The 25,406-nt window shown below is 57.6% G+C and overlaps 7 protein-coding genes across 7 annotated transcripts; 4 read left to right on the forward strand and 3 right to left on the reverse strand.

Annotated features, from left to right (window-relative positions):
• Positions 1-3,005: 3,005 nt before the first annotated feature.
• On the reverse strand, positions 3,006-4,009 carry CH63R_11464 (uncharacterized protein; the record flags this gene model as incomplete). Its single annotated transcript, XM_018306438.1, has 3 exons — positions 3,006-3,706; positions 3,773-3,880; positions 3,940-4,009. The coding sequence occupies 3 exons, from the start codon at positions 4,007-4,009 to the stop codon at positions 3,006-3,008; spliced, it is 879 nt and encodes a 292-aa protein (XP_018153279.1).
• Positions 4,010-4,672: 663 nt separating this feature from the next.
• Positions 4,673-5,572, reverse strand: CH63R_11465 (UDP-N-acetylglucosamine transferase subunit ALG13; the record flags this gene model as incomplete). The annotated part of the gene is made up of 1 exon (XM_018306439.1): positions 4,673-5,572. One exon carries the CDS (start codon positions 5,570-5,572, stop codon positions 4,673-4,675), a length of 900 nt encoding a protein of 299 aa, XP_018153280.1.
• Positions 5,573-6,531: 959 nt separating this feature from the next.
• On the forward strand, positions 6,532-7,766 carry CH63R_11466 (And nb-arc domain-containing protein; the record flags this gene model as incomplete). The annotated part of the gene is given in 6 exon segments (XM_018306440.1): positions 6,532-6,671; positions 6,760-6,991; positions 7,047-7,109; positions 7,160-7,492; positions 7,579-7,747; positions 7,753-7,766. Coding segments are annotated over 6 exon segments (951 nt in total).
• A 2,386-nt stretch (positions 7,767-10,152) lies between these two features.
• Positions 10,153-12,232, forward strand: CH63R_11467 (And nb-arc domain-containing protein; the record flags this gene model as incomplete). Its single annotated transcript, XM_018306441.1, has 2 exons — positions 10,153-11,576; positions 12,205-12,232. 2 exons carry the CDS (start codon positions 10,153-10,155, stop codon positions 12,230-12,232), a joined length of 1,452 nt encoding a protein of 483 aa, XP_018153282.1.
• Positions 12,233-12,785: 553 nt separating this feature from the next.
• On the reverse strand, positions 12,786-16,341 carry CH63R_11468 (Ankyrin repeat containing protein; the record flags this gene model as incomplete). The annotated part of the gene is made up of 2 exons (XM_018306442.1): positions 12,786-13,870; positions 13,941-16,341. The coding sequence occupies 2 exons, from the start codon at positions 16,339-16,341 to the stop codon at positions 12,786-12,788; spliced, it is 3,486 nt and encodes a 1,161-aa protein (XP_018153283.1).
• A 799-nt stretch (positions 16,342-17,140) lies between these two features.
• Positions 17,141-23,292, forward strand: CH63R_11469 (Xurface protein; the record flags this gene model as incomplete). The annotated part of the gene is made up of 2 exons (XM_018306443.1): positions 17,141-17,534; positions 17,597-23,292. 2 exons carry the CDS (start codon positions 17,141-17,143, stop codon positions 23,290-23,292), a joined length of 6,090 nt encoding a protein of 2,029 aa, XP_018153284.1.
• Positions 23,293-24,284: 992 nt separating this feature from the next.
• CH63R_11470 (uncharacterized protein) lies at positions 24,285-24,944 on the forward strand (the record flags this gene model as incomplete). The annotated part of the gene is made up of 1 exon (XM_018306444.1): positions 24,285-24,944. The coding sequence occupies one exon, from the start codon at positions 24,285-24,287 to the stop codon at positions 24,942-24,944; it is 660 nt and encodes a 219-aa protein (XP_018153285.1).
• Positions 24,945-25,406: the final 462 nt, after the last annotated feature.

The raw sequence follows: 25,406 nt of genomic DNA on the forward strand, positions 1-25,406 counted from the left end.
GCCAGATGGGGGCGACACGTAGTCCAGCCATCCCCGTCATAAGAGACCTCCCCACCGAAAACAGGCTTCTTCTGAGATTTCCCGTCTGCTCAGCCGCTGAAACGGGCCACTAGCTTCCTCGGCTGGGCTGGGCCGACGTTCTATGCGATGGTGGAGGAGGTGGTGGTGGTGGTGTCGGCTCCGCAAACAAGGCGCGGGCCTAGGGCAGGGAAGGGCAGCCACAGCAAGCATGCGCCCCCAGCTCGGCGATACCAAGTCTCTTTCCTGGTTTTGGCTCGTGCATCTCCGATGGCAAGATAGATGTATGTATGTACGGGTTAGTTCGTTGGTAGGTTGGTTGGTGAAATGAAAGCAGTCTCTCCCGAATCCATGCAAGGTTGATCCGGAGGTACCTGGGCCAAGAGGGAGGGGGGGGCGTGGTAGAGACCAATCAACATGGCAGAACTGACCCCAATCTTGCTCTCTCCGCTGCTTTCGGAGGGGGGGGAAAGGGACGTGTGAGACCGAAAGGGAGAAACACGCACACGCTGAAGACGAGGCACACAACATGTTTTGAGACCGGATAATGGGCGGGAATGCTAGACGCTCGCAACCTCGGGATGACCTCAGTCGCTCCTCTTTCGGGCGAGGAGACGGTGGGTAGGCTGAAGAGAGAAGAAAGGAGGGGGGGGAGAGGTCAGATTAAGGTCGATGTGCTGTGTGGGTGTGAGACGAGACAGAGAGGGATATCCCCTCCTCCTCATCACCAGCCCAATGGCATGGCCACCTAAGGGAAACCTTCCGTCACTTCGCCCAGAACCAGAACGCTCGTCAACCGCCAAGGCGCCTTTACCCCCTTTTGCATGCCCAGGATGAGCGTGATGTCATCTGCCAATCCACTTGCTGCTCCTGGGATTATCTATCAGCATGTACTTATAATTAGTGCCAACCAGCCTCCCCCGGTCCCCCCTCCACTGGCGCCACGCCGTTATTTTAAGTGCCTCTCTCGGTATCTGCCGACGTGTCAGTGGATCTCGTCTCCCGCTTCGGGAGGGGCTCTGGGGCCTGGGAGGGTCGTGTGTCCGCGGTTGCGTTGTGCTCGGATGTCCAACGAAAATCTTGTCCTTTTCGGCCCCTTCATCTTTTCAGCTGAGTTCGCTCGGCTTGGCCGCGAAGTGCCCTTGCAAGAGAGAGAGGGGCCGCCGCAGCAACTCCCGAATGCGGCAAACCTCCGGAGCCATGGACCCGGGGTTGGGGTTCCTCTGCTCCAAACAGCTGGTGCCATGACTCTGTTTGTTGGTCGAATCCATGGTTCGGCATATCCGCGACTCTTCGGCAGGCAAATCAGCGATACAGACGAAAGAGAAGAGACCAACGGGGGGGCGCTGGAAGCTTTTCTCTTTCTCTGTCTGTCTGTCTGTCTATGTGTGTGAAAGCAACGAACGCCGATGTTCGGAATAGCTTTCGCCATCAACATTCCTCAGTTCCGCCCCGCAACTCTCGTCTGCCATTTCACGAATCGAAACGAGCGCGCCGAGGATCAGCTTCTCCGTTTCTCTGACCCACAGACACCCGCATTGTGCATATAGCGAAACTCAATGGGGGCTTGCATGTCGGATGGGATTAAGACTGTTTGAACTGCCCTATGCAAAGAGCCCCAAGCTCCAATCTCGCCTCCGTCCAGACCCAGCCCTGTGAGAACAGACTCACAGCTAAGCTTTAACCCAAAAGCTTGGGCTCTCGGCGACATGACTCGAAGCCAATTTTGCCGAATTTGCCGATGGTTCGACGTCTGTCCGTGATACAGGTTTTCAGCGATGACTTGGTCTATGGGGCGTCCGGGTAACTCTTGCGTATGGACATCCGGCTTCCAGAACCCGGGGTGTGCTTCCGCTACGACATTCGAGCTGAAGGAGTCAATATAGAAGGGTCATTCACGGAAAACACCAAGAACCGACTTTCGTAAACTAGACGATACTCTTCCGGGTCCGCCAAAACGACCTCTCGCCCGCCAATTTGCTCGCCATGTAGGGCACCCCCGGAGGCGACTCCGAGCCTATGGCTTTTACGGTATCCACCCACGAGTCGGCCCAGACTCTTCTGTGAATATGCGCGGGTCTTCTTTGACGGTAACGCGGCGACGGCGGACGACATTAGAACGTTTGTGATCTTGATAGCTGTTGACACCTGTTATACTGACGCATTTGATTTCAAACAGACGGGAGATGAGCCTCGGGGGAGACACATCTGTCTGAGAGAGGGACGGGGTATGTGACATGTCTCTTTTGGGGCCGTATCATACCCTGGGGAAAACTGCCGTGATATATTGCGCTGCGTTAATGAGAACCAGAAAATGCATTCTGCCGTGTGACCTTGGCCCCTAAGCTGGATGTTGGACGTATCAATGTTGGACGTATCAATACTTTTCGACGTTAGAAGTGCATGTCCTTCATTTTAGGCTGAGCCATGATTAACGATTACATAACGAATTCATACGCTCTCACGAAGAATGCATAGGATGGCTTAATCGCAATATGAATATCAAACCACATCAGATGCGGTGGATTCTATATGGGCAGGTACGCCGCCTAACACCTGGTCCGCAGTATTTAATGAAGACTTACAACGTCAATAATCACTGCCATTACAGCTATCCAGCTTCAAACTTCTTATCATGGAATACTTGAGCTTTAAAAAACTCCTATTTTCGGATATCGGGGAGGGCTTGAAGGAGGCAGAGAAGGAGGAGCACGCAGAAGCCATGAAACCGTGAAGTGGAATGGTGAGGATAGTGTGACAGTTGGAGAGTCTAGAGTTCAAAAAACATAGGAAAAGTTGAAAGGGAAAAAAAAGGATTAAAAGAAAACAAAATCATCAACCATCGGCTGTCAAGAGGTGAAAAGACCAGGTAGGTAGTAAAAACGAAAGAAAGCATTGGACACCGCATATCCCTGAAGCAGAGATATCGGTCATACAGTACACTCAGAACCCAACATCAGTAAAGCAAACATCTTGCCCGGTAGCAATCACGAGCGAAACTTCCTTTTTGCCTGGGCCATTCTCTTCGAAGCCTTGGGCGGCAAGATACTCGCCCTACCCCCGCCGTGTTTCTTCTCCTTCACGCGCCTCCGGTGGTTCCGGATCGCCGCCGCCAGGGCGACGCAGACGGCGAACGCCATGTTGAGCACGATGGTCGCCACGGTGATTTGGAACAGGCTCTTGCTGCCATAGAAGCTTATGTCCCATTGCTGCCGCTCCAGCGTCTTCGCCAGCTGCTTCTCGGTGTAGAGCACCGCCAGGGCGCTCCAGGTGGCCGCGGCAGCCCCGCCGAGGGCCAGCAGGCCGAAGGCCAGACAAATGCCGGTGGCCGCTATGAGAAACATGGAGACGGTGCGCCTATTTTCGGAGTGGAAGAAGAGAGGGATGATTGCTAGGACCCCGGAGAAGGCCAGTAGGGCGAACGCCGCTATCATCCAGTTGACGGGAAACACTTTGTTTTTGAGTCTCTTGGCCACGACGAGGAGCTCGTCGAGGGTACTCTCAATCGGGCTCAAATCTTCATTTTCGAGTTCCAGTTCATCGATGAAGTGGTCTCTGAGATGTTTCGTCTGGTCTTCGTCGCTGATGGAACTATTGTCGCTGGTATCGGGGAAACTGATGAAGCTCTTACACTTGCTAACGTGTCCTCCATCAGGCTTTCCTTGAGTCTCTGCGTACAAGCAAATGCCTAACGATATTGATTTGTCAGTTGGATCAATGAAGTGTATCCAAGATTGCCTTGAATGAGACTAACCACCGTATCCCAGCGTCACGTTAACCTGGTGCTCGTTGAATTGTTTCCCCAACTTCACGACGTAGATGCCTGGAAGAGTTGTCGAAGAAGAGCCCCATATAGCCAGCGCTGTAATCGACGAGTCAGTCCTGAAGGCAAAGAATCTGGATCATGTGCAAAGTGCTCACCGTGGGTAATCAAAGCCGCAGCCAAAAAAACGTAGGTAGCAAGACCAACTATCGACGAAATTTTGACCATTCTGGGCAAGAAACTAGGCGAAGAAAGGTGAGATGATGAGATGGCTTGAAACTGCGGACTGGTTCCGTAAGATGCTTGTGAATTGTGAGCTTTCCGAAAGAGACATCCTAGAGAGGAGCATGCCGTTTTTTATGGGAGTTGCCACTTCCTCTTCCGAGATGTCCAAAGACCAGGCGCCCAATAGCATAGCAGAGGAGATGAGCCGCATGGGTGCCCTCAAGTCGAGATTGATGATTGCAAACGGCATCATGGAGCCTCAGCCTGACCTGCACCGGGAGCAAGAGTGAACAAACGGGAGACGCCCATTGCTCCAGACTGATAGGCGGGTCGTCTCGGCTCGTCACACAGAGAATCTCAGCCGCATGGAGCAAAAGGAAAGGTGGCAATATGTTTGGGGGCCAAAAACGTAGCCTACATTTCTTCTCGCGAGCGTGAGCCAATATTTGATGCGTGGCGTCGAACGTGATGGATGGGTCATCTTCAGTTTGGGACGAGGGTAGGGTTGCATATGCACTGCTTAAATTAGCCCCACGAGGAGGCGTTCTGGAAGGACTACCGCGGGCTTTATGGGTCTGGACTATACAGCAGTTTATCTTTCCAAATTACGCTTACCAGTCCTACGGTCCATTCTCTCAGCTACAGAACGCCACCGGAAGACGACCACTATGATAGATGACGGTAACAGAAGATGAAGCGTACAAGCTCCCTGGCCCAGAAGAACAAGAAGAGCAAAGGCAGCAACGAGATGCCGGTGGCGGTGATAAACAGGGTGAAGGGGACAAACTTGGCGATGATTTGGATGTAGGTGCCGTGGTCGGGAAAGGCGTCCAGCCCCGTCTGCAACGCCGTCAGCACGACCGTGGCCGCGCCGAAGACGAAGAGGTAAGGGGCCCCGAAGCGGGCGAAGAAGGTGGCGTAGTTGTGATGGACCTTCTGATACGAGGACATGGTCATGATGCGGTGGAAGAGGTTGAGCCGCGTGAGGCGGATCTCGCCGTAGTGGTATCGCCGGGAGACGGCCTGGTCCCGCAGAGGGGTGAAGCCCTGGATGAAGAAGCACCAGCCCTCCCAGTCGACGAAGTGCGGCAGGAGCTTGTGCTGCACGGCGAGGTTGAAGTCGGACTCGTGGACGATGAGCATCGAGTAGGTCCGAAGGAAGCCAAGGGCGTCGAGCATGAGCCGGTGGCCGTCCGTGTCCTGCGCCTGGCGGACGGCGTCCCTCCAGAAGTGGTAGCTGAAGAGGGGCTTTGGGACCGGCTTGACGAAGATGCGGTTGTAGTACCACACCAGGTGCAGGTCTGGGCGCTCCGTGATGCAGATGCTGCGACCGTTGAGGAGCTGGTGGTGCAAGGGGCTGATGTTCCGCCGGTTCGAGACCATGAAGAGCATCGGGTACAAGCGCCTCAGCCTCGCGGTGGAGAGCTCCCGGATGAGGAAGTTCCTCACGGCCGCGGAGTTGTCGATGGTGATGTCAGGGTGGCCGGGGATGGTCTGCTGCAGCTGGACGAGCTGGCGATCCTCCGTCAGGGGGATCGCGATGGCATCTTCTGCGAAGGAGCCCATGGCAAACAGACAAACCGATTTAGGGGGGGGAGTTGTCTTTCCGGTGATCTACACACGAGTGAGCTGCATGAAAAGTTTGGGGTCCTTGAAGACCGGAACAACGAAGTTGAATAGTGTTTTAACCTGGGCTGCGCGGGGCTGACAAGAACGATAGTCAGCACATGCCAAGGAGGGGGGAAGAATGCCTGGCCTGTCGTGGCACTCGACAAAAGCCTCATAGGACAACGGGGCGGATGCCACCATAACTCGAGGGGGGGGGGGGGGGGGGGGGGGGCGGGGGGGCTTCCTGTGTGAACCGATATGATCACTTTGGGACTCTTGTGACACGAACACTAGTACCGGTCATTGGTCCGTTACAACGCCTCACCTGAGAGAATGCAGATAGATGCAGAGAGATGCAAGAGATGAACGCCACCCAGGAGGCGAGCCCAGGAGTTCTCGACAACACCGAAGGGAGACTGTCTTGGCAGTCTTTCGTCAGGCTGGCCAATCGCAACATGAGGGGAGCAGAGCAACTTGGGGTCGAAATTGCCTCGGTGGAAGCAGGCTTGGCTAAGGGAGGCGCAAGGTCGCACTGCATCGGCCTGGTGTTCGCGGGGGGGGTTGCATACATAGCTTGGAGATACTTGACCTCGATGTACCTAACCCCCAACTCTCCCTAGACATGATGGAGTTGTAGCTTGGCGAAACGCCGAGACCACACCAGGCTCGGAGGGAAACCTCCTCTGGCCCTCCAACTGGTGCAGATATTGGCTATACTTGCTAGAGCCTGATGGTAATTACCTGTGTGATGAGCAAAACCAAAGATAAGTCCTCAACTGGGAGCGCTTACCTTTTGGGAAAGACTTCTCCGTCCTATTAATTGGATCAAGTGTCATAGTTCCATATCGTCTCTGCAACATAGAGTCTAACGAACCACCAACATTCAGATTCACATCGAGGCGCTCTTGTTTGCAAATATGGACAAGGCTCAAGACAACAAGCAACCACCAACCGCTCCTCCGGCGGTGGACAGGTTCAACGTCCCCGACATCCCGCCTCAAGATCAGGGGCTCAAAGTGTTGCACGATCCCAAGGATGTCGACGCCATTGATGTCGAGTGAGTGCTTCTACCTACTCGGGAAAGGGATAACCGGGGAAACGTGAGCCGTTTGGAAATGTCACTTACATGTGAACTCGCTTTTTAGCATCGTCGCCGTACACGGCATCATGGCCAACCCGACTTCGACGTGGAAACACAGCAAGACGGGGACCAACTGGCTCGCCGATCCGTTGATGCTCCCGGAGTCGCTCAAGGAGCACGGGGTCCGTATCATGGCCTTTGGTTACGAATCGAAGTGGTTCGGAAGGGGCTCCGTGAGGCAGTCTCTCTCCAATCTCGCAACCGATCTTCTGCAGGCACTGAACCAGAAGAGAGAGGTATGTGACATGTAGTTGGTGAACATGGCACAGCCTCAAGTTGACGGTTCGGCAGCACTGTCCTCAGCGGCCGATCATTTTCATCGCGCACTGCTTCGGCGGCCTGGTTGCACAAAAGGTAAAGGCTCTCCGCCCCCCGACTCTTTCACAGAATGCTGACGGGCTCAGGCCTATACCATGGCAGCACTCCAAGAGGGCGACTACCCGGGCATCTGGAAGTCCACAAAGGGCATGATGTTCCTCGGCACGCCGCACAGCGGCGTCAACGACGGCACGAACTTGACGAAGCAGGGCCAGATCTACGACGCCATCGTGGCGCGGAAGCTCGAGGTCCAGGACAACGTGCTGCTCACGGTAGCGCGCGACAACGACGTGCTCGTCGACGCCGTCTCCGAGTTCGCGAGGAAGGTCAGCACGTCGGCGCCGCCGCCGATGCTGTTCAGCTTCTACGAGCTGAAGCCGACCAACCTGGGCGCCATCGTGGGCCAGAAGTTTGTTCCGGTAAGAAGCACTCAATATGAGGGGGTCCTGTGTTCCATATCATGGGTTTCCACGTAAATCGTATCTAGTTACTGAACGAGAGTCAGGAATTCGTCGTGGGCCAATCTTCCGCCACGCTGCTCGGGCACGAGAAGCAGGGGCTGGCCCTCGACCACTTCGGCATCAACAAGTTCGAGGACAACCAGGACAACAACTACCAGAAGGTCTCGTGGCGGATCTTGAAGATGGTCAGGGAGGCCAAGGTCGATTCTCTCAGTAAGACTCGAGGTATTAGTGCATCGCCGGGGTTGCTCGCGAGTTACCCCTCCTCACAGCCTCTTCTTCTGACAGCTGCAAGCTACGGAGGATAAGTCAACATACCCACATCTGGCCCCCCCCCACATCTGGCCCCCCCAAAAATGAAGCCATCTCCAACATCACCACCATTTTCACTTAATTACTGCCCTCTTCTAGATGCCACTACAATACAGTCTTCAGCTTCACTAGGTAAATCAGACTCGCTGGATTCACCTGCAGTATCCTCTTTTTCACCAGCCTCAACCTGCACCTTCTGCACGTCTGAGATAGTGGCAAACTTAGTGTTAGGATCCAGCTGGACTGCCTTCCTTTTCCTCACTGCAGTATTGGCCACTTGGGCCTGCAGAAGCTCCAGCTTGTGCTGGGCAGTTGCCAGCTCATATGCCTTTTCACTGAACCCTTTTTTCACCTTCATGAAAAGGAGGCGTTGAGTACTGGCGTCATTATCCAGCTCTGTGAATAGCTTCAGTTGGCCAGCCAGATCCTTCATCTTCCTTGGCGTCGACCACACCACTGCAGATGACGCAGATGCCCATCCCTCAGCTTCCTTGCCTCCAGACTGCCCTTTGCAGGCCTGATCTAATGGCCCTGGTGTTGATGGGAGCAGTAATGAGCTCATAAGAGGCTTCGCCATAGAGACAGGCCATAGTCCAGTCCATTTCCATCCACTCTTGATGTTCTGCATTGTCAGGCCTGCCAGACGAGCCTTCTGATAACAGCCTATAAAGTTCCTCTTGCCTACAATAGTAGAGTCATTCCACTGACTGAGGTATCCAAGCTCCTTCCTATAGGCTGCCTTTACAGGGCTGAAGACTGACTGGTCAAGTGGCTGGAGGACATGGGAGGTGTGTGGTGGCAAGAACAATAGGTGGATGTTATTAATATAGCAGAGCCACATAAATTCCGTCGTTGTGTGACTCCCATGGCCATCAACAACAAGCAGTCTGGCCTCCTCCTTGCCCTCCTTGCCCTGGGAGACAGTCTGAGGGATGAAGACCTTCTGCAGCCATTCAACTGCAGTGTCGTCTGTAGTCCATCCATTCTCTGTTGCAGTGAACTGCCATCCTTTATAAGGGCCAAGGTCTAGAGGAAACCACTGCTGCTGGACTGTCTTGCCCTTATATATGATGAGGGGATCAAGGGCATGGCCCAGGGCAGAGATGCATTCGATGATGGATACCCATGCCCTTGATCCAGGCTGTTTCTTGCGGACAGACTTCGTCTCAGACATGCCTAGCACTAGCCCATTAGATCCTTGGCCCTCAAGGATACCAGTCTCATCCATGTTGTATCTATTGGCTGGTTTAATGCCCTTGATCTCTGGTATGGCGAGGAGTTTGAACCAGTCCCTGATGACCTCAGTAGATGCCCCATTAATACGTCTTGAATCTATAGGGCGACTTCTCTGCACCTTGACTGATGGATTTCTCTTCAAGAAGGCTTGGATCCATCCCTTTCCTATAGGCTCTGTGTCCCCTATAGCATGAAGGATCCTTCCTGCGAATACCCTCACTTGTTGATGAGTTGGGGCAAGGCCAAGGGCATGCTGGATTCGCACCTATTCAGCCAGCTTAGCCTCCTGATCTGGGGATAACCTCTGGAGGTCACAGAAGGCAGCTGTCCTTGCTTGGACACCTTGGAGTCGATGACGAAGTGTTGACCTTGGGATCCCCCATTCAGATGATGCCTTGTGAATAGACTGGCCATTGGCGACGGCATCTAAGGCCTGTTTGACCTCATACTCGGTGTATTTGCCCATAAGGACTATAAAAGGTTATGTAGAAAAAATGAAGTCATTTGGTTAAAAACTGTAAATGTTGTGATGTGGTGAAGTTGGTGAAAATAGGAGGCTGGTGATGGTGATGAGGCATTTTTGGGGGGGCCAGATGTGGGGGGGGGCCAGATGTGGGTATGTTGACTTACTCCGTCTCAGGGTTCCGATAATAACCGTATCTCGGTGCTCCCCGCCATCCTCAGGAAGCGAGACTATTTTGCGCCCCGGGACGGGATACTGGATCGTATCGAGGAGAAGCTCTCCTCCAAGAGGGGCGCCGTCGCCTTGTGCGGAGAGTCGGGGAGCGGGTGAGATTCTACCCAGCCCCCCCTTGTTAGCAGCTTTGTACAGAGAAGAGATAGTTACTCATACAATCCACCGTTGTCCCCTTAGAAAAACTCACGTTGCCGTCGAATACGCTGATCGCTACGTCCGAAACAACGGCGTCTCCAACTGCCACCTGTTCTGGGTCAACGCCTCCAGCGCCGAGGAGTTCGAGGCGTCTTACAGGCGGATCGGCAACAAACTCCGCATCCCCGCCGCGGGAGTCGGCCACGACGCGTATCTCGCTGCCGTCACCGAGCATCTCATGCGGGAGGAGGAGTGGCTGATGGTGCTTGACGGCTTCAACGACGGCGACGCCCTCGTGTCGACCAGCCCGGGCTCTGGCCACGAGCCGAGGAATCTTCACACCTTCCTGCCAAAGTTCTCGGACAGCCGGAGGCTGCTGGTCACCACCGTCAACAGGACGGTGGTGAACCGCCTCGTTAAGGAAAAGTACGTCCTCGGGGTCGGCGACCTGAGCGAAGACGACGCTTCGCGGCTCCTCCTCGGGCGAGTCACAAAAGACCCGGTCCGCAAGAAGCGGATCAACAACATCATCGGCATTGTGGGCGACTCTGCCGGCGCTCTCGAGCTCGTACGGCTCTTTGGTAAACTCGCCAACAAGGCCGTCTGCTCCTCTGAGATGCTCGACACGCTACGCAAGCAGAGCAAGGGCGGCACCGGAGACGAGCAGACTCCCAAGCCAGCCTGGGACCTGCTCTTCGGGCATTTGAAGTCGAAGAACGCCGACACGGCATACTGGCTGCACGTCATCGGACTGCTGGACATCCAGATGATCCCCAGCATCTTCTTTTCGGCAAACGACAAGAAGGGGCGGCTCAGGGAGCTCGTCGACGTCGGCCTCGTCGAAGCGGCCGACGGACGGGGGTTCTACCGGATCCTCACCTTCTTTCGTCAGTGTCTGCGGTCTTCCCTCTCCGAGAAGCACCGGCAGAATGCCGAGGGCGCCGCTCTGCAGTCGGTGAAGATGCGGTTCGTCGACGACGACCGCGGCGCTCTTCTCCCAGTCGCCCTCGCCGCTCTGAGGCTGGAGCCGAGCCGCGCAGAGACACGGCGGCAACAAGAGGCTCTGCGCGAAGATGTTGCGGTCTACCGACGGCAACGGCAGAGCAGCCTGAGCCCGGGCATCGGATACCTTGCCGCCGACGATGATCATAGACGGTCTTCCGTCCCCCTGGTACTCGGCAATCGCACCATGAAGGCCATCGAGGCAGCCCCGCCCGTTCAAGACATATTCGGTCTTCCGTTTCCCACCAAACGCGGCCTGTCTGAGGGCCACGGCGCCGTCCAAACTCCACCACTGCTCCTCCCCACGAGACGACAAACAGGCCCGGAGTGGGAGAAGAAGCTCACCGAGCTGCGGAGAGACAGCGACACCGCGGTCCGCCTTCTGACGGAGGAGCACCCGAACAAGGGGTCCGAGGATGCCACGGCCATCTACCGGCGCGTGATAGACGGGTACTCGGCCGAGCCGCACGAGTACCTCAAGCTGGCGGGGCTGCAGTACAACCTGGCCATCGCACAAGGGTCCAAGGGCATGGTCGACGACGCCGCCGCGACGTTCCGCCAGGCGCTGCAGACCATCCTGTCGGGCGACTCCTCCTCGCGGACGCGGAACCCGGAGGCGAGGAGGCGGTACTACCGCATCTACACCGACCTCGCGAGCCTGTACGCCGCGTACGGCCGGCTCGCCGAGGCGCTGGAGACCTTCCTGCACATCCTGCCGAGCCAGGCGGCCGAGCTCGGGCGGGACGACGCGCAGACGCTCAGGACGCGGGGCGCGTTCGCGCGCCTGCTGCTGGACCGGGGCGAGACGGAGCTCGCGGGCCGGGAGCTCGGCCGGGTCCTCGAAGCGAGCGAGCGGGTCCTCGGGCCGGGCCACCGCGACACGCTGGCGACGCGCTGCGGCGTCGCGCGGCATCTCGCGGGCTGCGGACGGCGGGAGGAGGCGCTGGCTATGGGCCGGAGCGTGTTGGGAGAACAGGAGAGGGTGCTGGGGCGGTCGCACCGCGAGACGGCGGCCACGCGCCAGCTGCTGGAGGAGCTGCGTTCGCCGTCGACGAAGTGAGGGTGTTTGTGGTTTTTGCATTGCCCTTGTAGTGTGTGTGTGTGTGTGTAAAGTGAGCGATGATGTATCTTTGGTTCATGTTCGTGTTTTTACCATGCCGCCTTTCATGTTTGTTGTTAAGATATTAGTCCGCGGCCATGGAACCAGCCAGTTAAGGTTCCGTTCGTATATGATTGTTACTCGAGTTAAGCTGCCATGAATTATAGCCCGTTCTTGTTCCCATTATAGACTCATCGTGGGCATTATGAAATTCTGATTGAGTCCGTGACTGACCAAAACGCAGATAGGTTCATGGAGGGCATAGGACAAGACGGTTGTAGTAAATCTGTCTTAGATGTAGAGACCCTGCCTAACTGCATTTCAGTCTTCTCTACGACAGAATCATACTCCAGTCAGAATAACAGGAAGATATTGACAAATAATCCAAGGCAACTCTGGGGCTAAGTTGTTTGTCAAACATCTCCTAGTCCTCCTTGTTGAAATGAACACTATGGCTTTGCTTCTTTTGCTACGTTTAGCAGGAAGTTTCCTGACCCGCAGTAGTTTAAAACCCACTTCAATAGCTATTATGACTCCAACAATAGGCGAGAGAGGTATAGTTGCATCAACAAAATAGGTATTCCATGAATAACCCTCCGCTACCCTGTATATCCATATTATCTGGTAGATAGACGCTCATAATCCCTTCTTACTACGTTCGTTGCTCGCAACAGTAATCGTTTCAATGCCATCTGGTCCCATCTTCTTATACGAGGTACCCTCCGATATCCCCCGAGCAGCCATCTCATCCTTTCAACTCTACAAACGACCTACGCCCGCTTCAGCCGACTCTGCCGGCCCTGATCCCCCGCCCTCGCCACCACGCCGTTCCTGTTACCTACAACCGCCACCGGCGTCTGCTGGCTCTGCCTCCTCGCGTTGCGCACCTCGGCCTGCTGCGCGGCCAGGGCCGCCTGGAGCACGCTGGTCTGCTGCTGCCGCTCGAGCCGCAGCCGGTGCTGCCTCCCCTCGATCTCCGCCTTCACCGCGGCCCCCTCCTGCTCCTGCCTCAGCCTGTCCGCGTGGTCGCGGTCCCGGGCCCGTCGCCGCTCCTGCGCCGCGCGCCTCCGGGCGTCCTCGTCCGCGAGCGCCGGGGGCACGCCCACGGCCTCGGGCGGCTGGAGGGCCTCGAGCTGGTGCGGGCCGAACCGGGCGAAGAAACGGTCCTGGCAGGCCTTCTCGGCCAGCAGCGCCAGGAGGCGGGGGACGTGCTGCGGGTCGCCCCGGTAGAGGCCGTGGCGGAGGTAGAGGGTCGCCGAGCAGACGTAGCCGGCGGTGGACGGGGCGGCGGCGGCCGGGTCCGCGCAGAAGAAGACGTTGCGCTCGTCGTTGACGTGCCGCCACATCTGGACGTCGAGAAAGGCCTTGGTGATGTGGTACGGCCTCGCGTTCTCGAGGGCGAGGAACAGCGCGTTCCTCTCCGCGTGGACGGCGAAAGGGTCCGCCTTGCCCCGTTCGAGCGCGCGGATGGTGTCCTCCAGCTCCGGGTAGATGGTGCCGCAGCTGCAGCGGTAGCACAGCTCCTGCAGCGCGGTGCGTCCCTCGTGCAGGCTGCTGGGGAAGTTGGCCTCGTGCTTGGCCTTGATGAGAGCCGCGACGGCCTCGCTGTGCGTGTTCCTCGCGGCCTCGTGGAGGCTTCCGTCGTTCTGTGCCGCACCGGCTTTGACGAGGGCCTGAAGGGCGGCCATATGCCCGGCCGCCGACGCGAAGAATAGCGCCGTCCGGCCGGCGTTGTCTCGCTCGTTGGGCCTGGCGCCGGCCCCGAGAAGCTTGCCGACGAGTTCATTGCTTCCGAGATGGGCCGCGGCTATCAGGGGCGTGATGCCAGATGCGGATCGGTACTTGACCACGTCGCCTTGTAGTCAATCTCATGTCAGCTTCTTCTGTCTATTCACCAGGTTCTACACATAGGAGTAACAGCTTACGATGAGAATCGACCATGGCCGTCAGCAGAGAGGGTGCCACTGCCCCTTGGCCACTTTGATAGAGCGCCCAGACGAGGAGGGGCACGCGTTCCTCGCCGCCGTCCAGCTTCATGCTGACCAGCGTCCCGGTTCGACATCCCAGCTTGATAAGACGCCGCCCGAGCTTCTCGGCCCTTGGGTGAGTCGATATACATGCTTCGAGGGGGCACCGGCCGTCGGCGAGCACCGCGTCGACATCGAACCGCGTCCTGCTCCGTTCGCAGCCGGCGACCAAGATGTCGAGCAGGTTCAAGGCCGTCGCCTCGTCCATCCTCGACGTGATGACGGCTTGGAAGGCGTTGGTCAGGGCCAACCTCCCGGCGCCGTTTAACGCCAGTTTGTTGACGAGCGAAGCGTGTCCTCGCCCAACCGCGATCTGCAGGGCCCTGCCGCCTTCGTGGTTCACGTCGGCGCCGATGCCCACGAGGAGGAGGGTGTCGATTAGCAGCTGCAGATCGTGCTCTTCGCCATGGGCGCCGACCGCCCGGACGAGGGCCCGATCGACACTCGCGCCCTTGCAGCCCCATTCCAGCAACGAGTGGACGAGCCACAGGTTCTGACGGAGCTGCCAGTGTGGCGAGGCATCGATCACGAACCCGAGGACCTGATCGAAAGATGCCGGGTCCGTCGACGTTGCCAGTAGCTGGACGGCATCGCGGGTGTACAGGCCCGAAGCCCGCGCCATGGCGCCGTCCACCTCTGGACCGGACGCGCCGCGGTCCAGGAGGAATTGCGCGACGTAGAGGCCCCGGGGAGACGTCCAGTCGTCGCACTCCCTCGCAAGGGCGCCGATGCCGGTGCTGAAGACGCCGGGTGAGGTGACGAACTCCGCCAGGTACTGCAGGACGTCGAGGGCGGCGCTCCTGGAAGCGGCCGCCACGGCGGCGGCCTGAAGAGACTCGCTCGCGGCAACGTTGCCGCTCTCGACGAGCACTTTCACAGCCGCCAGGCGGTCTCTGGGAACCGCCACCTTCATCGACGCGTTCATGGCGACGGCGAAGGTCTCGGCCGAGGCGCCGTGCCGGAGCATCATGCCGAGGATGTCGAGTCGGCCCTGGCTCAGCGCCTGCAGGACAGCTTTGCCTCTACCGACGTTGACATCGGCACTTCCCTTTCCCAAGAGCAGCTGGACGATCTGGACCCGGTCTGTCTCGTTGGCCGGTGGCACAGGTCTGCTCAGGATCCTGCAGAGGGAGTTGGCAACCGTGTTCCCTCGTAGGCCCCCCGTGGAGAGGAGCATGTCGACCAGTGTGTGTGCCGTCTTCAAGTCGGGCAGATCGATGGACTGGGTGAGCAGCTTAACCATGACGCCCTGCGGGAGCGTGTCTGCTCGGTTGTTGGCAAGGAGCTGCTGTATTGTATCCAGACGACCGGCGTTGGCAGCTTGCATGAAAGCTGCCTCGATGCTAGATGTCCCAGCCAGTCTCGAATCGACAGGACTGTTGAAAGTTACCTGACTCTGGAGCGTTGCTTCTTGCCTCTGGGCCGTCGAGTTCTCAGAGCCGGCGTCCAGACACGCTTGAAGCACTTTCTTCCGGCCGTGGTCCAGGGCAGACTGTGCGGCCGTCGTGAGCAGTGACGGGTGCTTCTTCATCACAGGACGGGATATGATGGCCAGGGCAACCTCGTCCTTCCCCATCCTGATGGCCTCGAACAGGGCCGCCGCCCCGTTGAAGGACGGGTCGGCGCCCTTGTCCATGAGAAGGTTCGCCTTCTCGACGCTCCCCGCCTTCGCGGCGCGTACGAGACCCTTGTTCTTGCAGCTCCCGCAGGCCCCCTTGACGTCCCGTATCAGCAGCATGACCATGTCGACGGGCGCCGAGTCGACGCACAGCAGGAAGAGGTCGCAGTGGGGGGTCGCGTCGGCGCCCCTGGCGAGGAGGATGCCGGTCTTGACGGTATCCGCCAGGCGGAGGGCCGCCGGGAGCGCCTGGTTGACGGCTTGTTCGTCGGCGTCCTGGGCGAGAACAATGAGGATGTCGGCGTCGCAGTTCCTGGTCGCCTGCTCGAGCACGTCGCTGCGTTCCTCGGACTGGTCCTTGCCCGAGAGCATCTTGAAGAAATTCGTGCTCTTGGGCTTCGCGATGGACACATCGGCGCCCCAGTCGAGGAGCGCCTGGGCCAATCCCGGCGTGGCGTCCGGGACGGCGCCCCTGGCGAGCTTGGAGAGAACCGGGGTGGCTTCTTTATGGCTGTATTCGCCCGATCGACGGTTTCCGTCTTCCTGACGCTGCTCGGCCATGAGCTGGGCCACCCGCTCATATTCCTGCTCCGTGGGCTCTCGGCGTTGATGGTGGAGACTGGAGAAGGAGGATACGATCGAGGGGCTGAGTGAGGCCGTACGTTTGATGAATGTTGCCATGGTTTGCAGCGCCGAGTGTTTCGGTAACTCTGTCCAGAGTCAGGTCAGGGTCAGGGGTGGTGATGATGTATGTGATGAACTCGCAACACTTCTACAACCATCAAGACACACAAGACAGACTGGTATCATGCTGGAAGACTTCAGAGAGCCCAGAGAACAAGAAAACTTCAGATTCAGTGGTCCATTATGATGGGGATGTCGCGAGACCCCGAGAACAGCTTCCGCCTCATCTGCTCTCAGCCTGATGGCCTCGGGTGACATGCATTCTTTTTTTCCAATAACCGACGCAGTGGCGCAGACTCTCATGCTGGGGCCAAATTGGGCATCCGCACTCCATGTTGTGCGAGGTACTTGGCTGACAAGTATCCTCCCTGTGCCTCTCTCTGGCTTTCCAGTCTCTCCGATATGCAGCCTGATCCAGACCACCATCCCCTCCAAGACCATGCTGCATGCACACTTCACTTGGTCTGGCCCCCACCAGGCTATGGAAAGACAGACTCATGTCCTTTCTGCCATCGTATCGAGCGCAGGGAAATCGGAAGATCGTTTCTTCTTGCGTTTCTATTTCGAGGGCGTGCTGAACATCTCTGTTATGCCGGAGCTTCAGCTCCCTGACTTGATAGTCACGGGGTAAATGTTCGTGGCTTACTGGCCAACTTCCCCCGCTGCCTCTTCTCCGTCGTTTTCTGATTCTTCTTCAACAGTTCATCTTCATGAACTTCTCCAGTCTTGGAGGATTAGATGAACAGTTCGAGACAGAGTAGTCAGTCTTACCTGGAGACGATACCACAACCCACATATGCAATGGACATCTTCGGGGTCATGGCAGCAGAAGCCATTCCGTTTTCTCCTACGCATCAGCAACACCCAGACCGCCCTCAAGTCGGCCTGGGTTATTCGTCACAAGCCCATCCATCTCAAGCTTATCCATCTCAAGCTCATCCATCTCAAGCTCATCCATCTCAAGCTCATCCATCTCAAGCTCATCCATCTCAAGCTCATCCATCTCAAGCTCATCCATCTCAAGCTCATCCATCTCAAGCTCATCCATCTCAAGTTCATCCATTTCAAGCTTATGACTCCTTTCCGGAAGCCCCCATCACCTTGGCCTTGGAGACCAAGAGAGACCACCTCCCACGGCAAAGTCCACCAAGAGAACCAAAAGCACCAAACACTCACCTCGGCAATGTTTCGTCACGATCGACCCCTACATTGAGCTCCCACCCGCCTGCTCCAGACTCCCCGCTTGCTCCAGGCTCCGGCGCTCTGAGTCCAGCGCCCCCTTCTCATCCACCGGCGCTCGGGACGAGCCTGGCTCCTCAAGGAGACACCAACGCGAATCGTGTCCATCAACCGCCGCCGCTGGGTGTCAAAGCAGGGTCCGCCGAACATGTTTTCTCGCTCCTGCGTGGAGGTCGGGGACTCGCCTGCCCTCACTTCCCCAAGTACACCACCGCCGGGGTCTCAACCGCACGTCGAAAATACCCGAGCCGTCTCGGCTTCTTCCACGCCTCGAGTCCCAAAGGCCACATCAGCTACCTGGAGACCGCCAAGTTCTGCGCCGCCTGCCTCGACCAAGCCGTGCCGAGTGGCTACAATTATTGGTCCATGGTCCCCGACGGCAATGGCTCAGTCAAAGGAGGCCGGTGGCTCGACACGGCGGCTTCGTCTCAGACGTATCCCCGATTGTATCAGTCTGGTACCGAGCGGTTCGACAAAACAACCGTCTCTCCGCAGTCTGTCCCAGAGCATCTTCTCACTTCACCCAAGGAGGTTCCCATTCCCAAGGTGCCGGGGGCCCTCGACGCCTGGCGTTGGCTACAAGCCCAGCAGAAGCCCTTCTATCTCGACGGGCTGCATCTCACGAACGGCTCGACGCCTTTCGCGCAGCTGTCTGTCGAAGAAGATTCTGCCATTGTCAAAACGAGTGGCGAGCCATACATCGCGGGCCGATCTACTCACGCTGCTGATAGCCAGGTTCACCAACGCCACGTCGAAGAAGGTTCTGTTGTTCGGCCCAAGAGTCTCCAGGCGCAACGATTCTTTCCAGACGGCTTTGTCCCGAGTGGCAAGCCGAACGAGTCCGCCGCCGCCTCTACGGTTTCCCTGACAATATCTAAAAATCCCGCTTTTGGGACGGCCTCGACCTCTTCAATCAAGCGGAAGGCTGTACCTGCTAGAGGGAATGGTCCCGGGACGCTGCCGGCATCTGCCACCCCACCCGTTCAGCAAAGAGCCGTGACATCACCTCCAGGGCTGCCGCAACCTCCAGTCAGTAGGCCAGAAGCCATCCACCATGATGCTGTGACAGGAAAGACGATGAGTCCCCAGCCAAAGGCTCATTTTCTCGACGGGTCGCGTTCAATCTCTCAACCAACGTCGGTCTTTGGCGTTGATGCCGGCCAGGGACCCCATGTCTTGGTTCCAAGAAACACCGCGGCTCTTGACCCTCCGGATAGGACAAAGTTGCCTCAGGGAGATCCTCGATTTCTCCAAGACGCCCGGTCATCCAGTGCCATTTCGAGTCCGCAAAGCCTCTCTTCGCCAACCGTGCCGATGAGGGGAGCCAAGACGCCCCAAGAAGTCGCACCGTCCTTGGACAGGGGTTCTTCTGGCGGAAACCAGCCCATCTCGAGGACATCTGTCCGGAGCCAGACCGGAGAACCAACGAAGCCCGCTCTGCCCGTTCTAGGCCCGAAGCCGAGTGACAAGAGCAAAGACGGCAGAAAAGAACAGCCGACCTCTGACGCCACGGCTGGCCAGGTGCCGCAAGACAAGCCGACTGCTCGGAGCTCCCAGCCGCGGAAAGCCGAGAGCTCTTCACAAGTCGGCAGAGATACGCTGCCCAACTCGGACAGGACGCGCTTCGCCCGGAACTGGTACCGCCATGACCCCATCGACTTTGATGAGTTGGACGGGCCATCTTCGCCTCCAGCAGAGCAGACTCCAGATACCCGTTCAGAAGAGACGCCTGGTACGCCGTTGCCCTTGCCCAGGATCCTTCCACAGCCCCGGAGCTCCAAGACGGACGCGACAGATTACAAGTTGGCCGCAACGGCTGTCGCCGAGCTCTTCCGCCTGCTTCAGTCCCCTCCAGAAGGCAAGTCGCGGGCCAAAAGAACCCTTTCTCTTCCTGAAGCATCGAACAGAGGGTCTCTTGAGCGGTCGTCTGGTGTGGGCGAGCCGGCAATCCATCAAGAGAGACAAGTTACCAAGCCATCAAAGAAGTCCAAAATGCCGCAGATGATGTCCGGCATCCCGGAGACCATGTCCAGCGTGGCATACGACACGTCCAGCATGCCGCAGAAGGTGCCCTACGCGATACAAACTCGAAGCAGGCCACCAAAGATCTCGAACGCGCCACAGACGGTCTCCGGGGTGCCACCGGTGGTGTCCAACGTGCCGCAGACGGCATCTGACGCGATGCAAAAGGCTCCAAGCAGGCCGCCAAAGATCACCAACGCGCCACGGGTGGTTTCCGGAGTCTCACAAACGATGTCCAGCGCGCCGCAGAAAATTAAGATGCCCAGCGTACCGCGGAAGATATCAGGTCAAGCTGGAAGCCAGGCCATGCCGTCCATACCCCCACAGAAACGCAGAACACACGAGGTGGTGGAGGAGATGCCGCCGTCGCCCGCCAACCAGCTCACAGTCACCGACCGGTCCATCGCGAAGAAGCCTTCCCCAGCCCGCCCTTTACGAAGCGCTCCAACCTCTTCGCAGTATCCTGTGGTTCCATCTCACCAGCCACAGGACACTCGATCTCTAGGTGCCGCCGGTTCCAAGACCAAATCGGCAGGCCCTGCTCCCAAACACGCCACAGGAGCGGAGAAGAAGGATGCCGTCAGATCAGTTGTCGACACTTGGAGACAGAAGACGGCCAGCGGGAGCAAAGCGAATCCAGACCGAGGTTCCAAGGCGCCCAAGCCATCAACCGTCAAGGTGGCTGATGGGAAGGTAAAGACTAAACGTACGGCCCCGAGGGCAGAGCCTCGCAAGCGGCGGGTGGGCGACACCAAGAAGATTCCTGGGGCCGAGAAAAAGAGAAAATCACACCCTAAAGACCCTGGTTCCCTCAGAGTACCGGGGAAAGAGAAAAGAGGAGGTCGATCTTCGTTGGGACACGGCAAGCCGGGAGCTCACGACACGCATACCACCACCAAGATCAGCTCCATGTCCAACTCAACGACCAATTGTCCCATCTATCTACTGGGTGGAGGATCGCGAGACTCCGACTCGGATTCCGATGTCGAGAATGATGACGACATGTCTGATTCTGACTACGCTTCCAATCCATTCCAGACAAGTGATTTGGACGACGACGAGCCGGCCCAAGAAGGAGGACCAAACCAGTCGGACACAGAAGACGCTGCCAACGCCAGCCAAGACGGGGGACCAGGACAAGATTCGGCACAAGATTCCAGACCTTCTTCGCCAGAGTTTCCCCCAGGCGAACACGTCCCTAATCCCCCTGGACAGTCCGCACTAACTCAAGCTGAAGCCGGGCGCCCAGACTCGAGAATAAGCCTGGTCTCTCAACCATCGATCCCAGATGTATCTGTTCCAAACCCGTCCTTGGGAGGCACCCAGCAGCCCGGAACAGCCCATGATAGTCCCAGGCAGTCATGGTCTGCAGACCAAGACGCCTCGGATCCCTTCGGAAACCAGCAGACATCTGTCTCCTCTGGCCCTTATATGGAGCCTCCGTTTGATACCGGTGCATCGAGCAGCTACTGCTCGTCGCCTCCGTGGTTGGGCCAAACTCTGGCGGCAGACACCCCTCAGCAGCATTCTCCTCTGGAACCAATAGGCTTCGAGAACTCGCGAGGCCTGCCAGAACAGGGCCAGACCAACAGCACTCTGCCTAACAACAGCCAGCAGGTTGATTCCGTATCTTCGTGGCCCTCTGGAACGATAGAAACGGCCCCGTTGAGCTCTACGGACCAGCATGGCTACACCGCTATGCCATCCGCACCGTCGTCCGGAAACCCTCGGGTGTTCGATGGCTCATACTATCCTCCGGTAAACTCAGCATCGGCATCAAATGATCCTTTTCAAGGCCAGGCTGAATCATCTCAGCCCTCGTTTGTGGGAGATCAGTCGCAGGCATCTTTCCTTACTCGGCAACAGGCCTCTGTATTGCCTAGTGGTACATCAAGAGGCTTATCTCGAAACCAAGCACAAGCAGGTGCCGACTCCTCCGGTCAACGGAATTTCGAAATGGGCCAAAGTGGACAAATGCCGACGTCAGTTCCGGAGCCGGCGCCAACAACCGGGCAGCCCGCGCCACTCGGTCAACCTGGATCACCGTGGCCTACGGCAACTGGACAGGGCCTCAACGCGAGTTACTTCTCTGAAGCCCCCTACACATCAGCCGAGGCGGCATACGACCCGTACTCTACTAGCCTACTAGCCCCTGAGAAACACGCAGATCCTCAGCCGGACCCCTGGACCGCAAGTCGTACAGGAAACACCGCTGAGCAAACTTCGCCATGGGCGCCCAAGCAGTATGAGCCGTTCTCTCCAAGCTCTCCAACTGTTCCTGTTCCTAGCTTCTCAAGCAACCAAGCATGGGATCAACAGGCCGGTCCGCCTGCCACGTTCGGCAGGCAACAAGAACGCCAGCCCTTTCCTGGGGACCAGTCTTTAGGTACGGATCCGTCAGAATGGAATTCCCGAGACAAAAGCGTAGCTCCGACGGACTCGTGGGACCCTAACGCCACTCGCCAGTCAAGCCCCGCGCCGTACGCCGCGCAGGGCTCGCAGCGGGCGCCCTACGGCTCGTATCAGTCGCCACCAAGAAACCGTTTATACGCCCTCGGGGACCCGTCGCCTCAGAGGACCGGCGGCAGCAACAAGGGGAAAATCCTCCTGGCGGCGGCGGCTGGGGCGGCTGTCGGCATTGGGGCCGCCGCGCTTCTGAGCCGGAGCTCTTCGGCGTCGTCCAAGAGCTCCCACATCCAGTCGCCGCCGCCCGGGACAGACGTGAAAAACTACGCCGCCTGGGGGAACGTCCCTGCCTCCAACGATGGGTTTCCTTACGATGGAGCGTATAGCGGCTCGGAGAAAGCGGGGGGCGCTTCGAGCTCGTCGTCGTCGTCTCCGTCGTCGTCGTCATCGTCGGGCCATGGAAACCGTGATGATCCGGCCCAGAGAGAGGCGGCTTCTCACGATTGGAACGACGTCGACAGCGACGACAACCAGAGCGGCGCTAGCAACGACGAAGGGTTCGGAATGAGGGATGACGGCGACGAGTCTGACAACCACTCAGTGGCCTCTGATCAGTTAACGTCCCTCTCATATGACAACGAGAATGCTCCCCAGGCCCCGAGTGTGTCAGGAGCCTCGGACTCGGACCAAGCCGGATGGTACGACGGTGACGGCTATGGCAGCGCCTGGAATGACGAAGAGAATCATGATCAGGGGTCGCAGGGGTCGGATCGGTCCCAGGCCGGGGAGCACGACATGTATGGATCGGACCAGGAGCTGGCGTACAACTCGGAGCCTCAGGGGCAGTTCACATCTGGTTCGGACCAAGGGTCCGAGTCAGAGCAAGAATACATGGTAGACGATGAGGCTGTTCACGAGGAATCCCCCAGCTCTGTGGCGGGATCGGATCACTACCTTGAGCAGTCGGGTACAGAGCAAGATGAGAGTGGGCTGGATGAGGAAGGTGAAGATTGCATTGGGCATGAGATTGTGGATGAAAGCGACGAGGCGGAGGGATACGGCGAGGAGGAACAAGATGGAAGTCAGGAAGATGAATATGAAATTGAGAATGATGGGGAGGAGGAGGAGGAGGAGGAGGAAAGTGAGGAGGAGGAAGAGGAAGAGGAGGAGGAAAGTGAGGAGGATGAAAGCGAGGAGGAGGAAGAAGAAGAGAGCGAAGACTATGCCGAGGAGTACGACGAAGGCGGCGGCGGTTCAGACAGTGATGCGTATAGTTACTAAGACAAAGGAAGAGGCTGCCGTGATCTGAGCCGACAGACCCGGGCTTTTGGCCCAACAAACTATTATGCAAAAGGCAAGGGTCACGATATCGTAAGGGTATCAGGTACTGGCTTGAAACACTAGCAAAAGAGACAGGAAATGCCATTGATGACGGTAGTTTAGAGATCCCAAATCCATCGGTCACGACACATCCCTGAGACTGTTCTGCTAACGATGTAACAAAGCAACCAGGTGCGGATCTTTAAACCTGCCCACATGGCTTATGCAAAATCCAAAATATGGCCATCCGTGTGTGTCGATATGTATGTGGAGCGTGTTGTCTCTCGGGTTGTGGTCCGACGAACTATTCTCGCCTGTTGAATAGGGGCAAGACATTTGATCAACCCGTCAGCATGTTTGGGTAGGAACCTCCGTGGGCTTCTTGTTGGTGACCGGGAATCTTTCTTGTCCGAACTCGGCAGAGGCAACAGTCATTTACATCGCTAACATGGGCACCACCCTCTCGAGTGCCTGCCACACGAACCTCGCCAATCGTGGAGAGATGCTGTTAGGAACGCCTGTAGTCACCTGGGCTGCGGAAAGATGGGTCGATACTCTGCTCATCAAGCGGTTGTAGATTGTATTTAGTAGTTCTGAGCAGAGGCTTTCTTTTGTCGAATGTAGGCTCTTTCTTCCCGAGTCCTCTGCTAATAATGCCGAAACGCAAGGAAACGCAGCCCCGATACACACGACCCTGGCCACTTTCTAGATAGCTTCATCCCGCACAGTAACCCCAATCAATGCCGCGTTCCTCGTTTGCCCTACGAAGTCTTCGGGACACCCAAGCCCAAGAAACTCCCTTACTGCCCCTAACAGAAGGCGAGTACTCGGCCACAGGCAAGATGCGAGATACGAAGTGGCTCAGCCAACCTCACATCGTCTCTCAACCCTAACCCCGACGCTCCAGCCGCTTCCTGACTATTGGACATCCGACCATGCGCATAAGAGTAGCCATGTCCAGCTCACCGGCTCTCCCGAGCCAGCATGTCCAGATATCTCCAGCAGGTGCCCCTCCCGCTCGCCGCGATCCTCCCCGACGCCGCGTCCTTCTCGCAAAACACCTCGACCCCTTCCAGAGAACCCTCCAGGCCCCACAGCTCGCGCAGCGCGAAGTCGACGACGCAACCGCCCTCGCCCACGCACCGCGCGCCGGTCAAGATGGCCTCGGCGCGAAGCAAGATCCAGCGGATCGTTTCCAGCACCTTCTCCTCCCCGGAGCGGAGCCGGTCGAGCGCAGGGTACGCCACCACCCCAGACCGCCTCGCGCCTTCGCCGCCATCTGCCCGGGACCGCTCGCGGCGGTGGGTCTCGAGGACGACCTGCCTGCGCCGGAGCTTGGCGGCGAAGTCGCCCCACCAGACGAAGTACTCGTTGCGGCGGCGCCAGCTGAGAGTCTCGAGGTCACCGTGGAGGGCCTCCAGGGCGGCGAGGTCCACTCCCGCAGCCACAGCCCGGGCGCTAATGTGTGCGGGCAAGGGCGTCGACCGCGGCATCAGGGCTGGGGCGTCCTGGTAGGCCTTGAGGAGGGCGGGCTGGCTAATGTAGGGGCGCATGCTCGTCATCCTGGTGGAGGTGGCTGTATGTGTTTTTGGGAGCGTCTTGTGATGAGATGATGGATGTGAGGGGCGTTGGATGCGTGTGGTGTGGTGTTTGTTTGCTTATCCTTGAGGGTACGGTTTGTGGTTCAATTTCAATGGTTGAATGGGGTGGTTCTTGTGTTTGTGTGTTTGTTTGATGGATGAAGAACAGTGAGTCTCGAAGTTGATATTGGCTCCTGACCGAGAGAGGATGTAAGAGTGTGATGTTTTCTGGGAATGGGAAAGAGAGAAGAACGTCAGAAGTTCAGAACAGGGGGATTCCTGCATGTCTTTATATGGCGACAGGTAGGAGTATCTCCGGTACGCTCGAACCTGACTGAGCCTCGCGTATAACCACAGGACGACAAAAGCTTCTGTCACAACGGTACCCAGTAGCCAAGTCATTTGGTACCACAGTCTTCGAAGTTGCGGTGATGGCATGGCGTGAGTTGATAGAGTCATGGCCCCAAAGCTCCCTTGGGAGTCCCCGACTCTGAG

Source organism: Colletotrichum higginsianum, chromosome 8 (assembly GCF_001672515.1).
Source record: "Colletotrichum higginsianum IMI 349063 chromosome 8, whole genome shotgun sequence".
NCBI lineage: Eukaryota > Fungi > Ascomycota > Sordariomycetes > Glomerellales > Glomerellaceae > Colletotrichum > Colletotrichum higginsianum.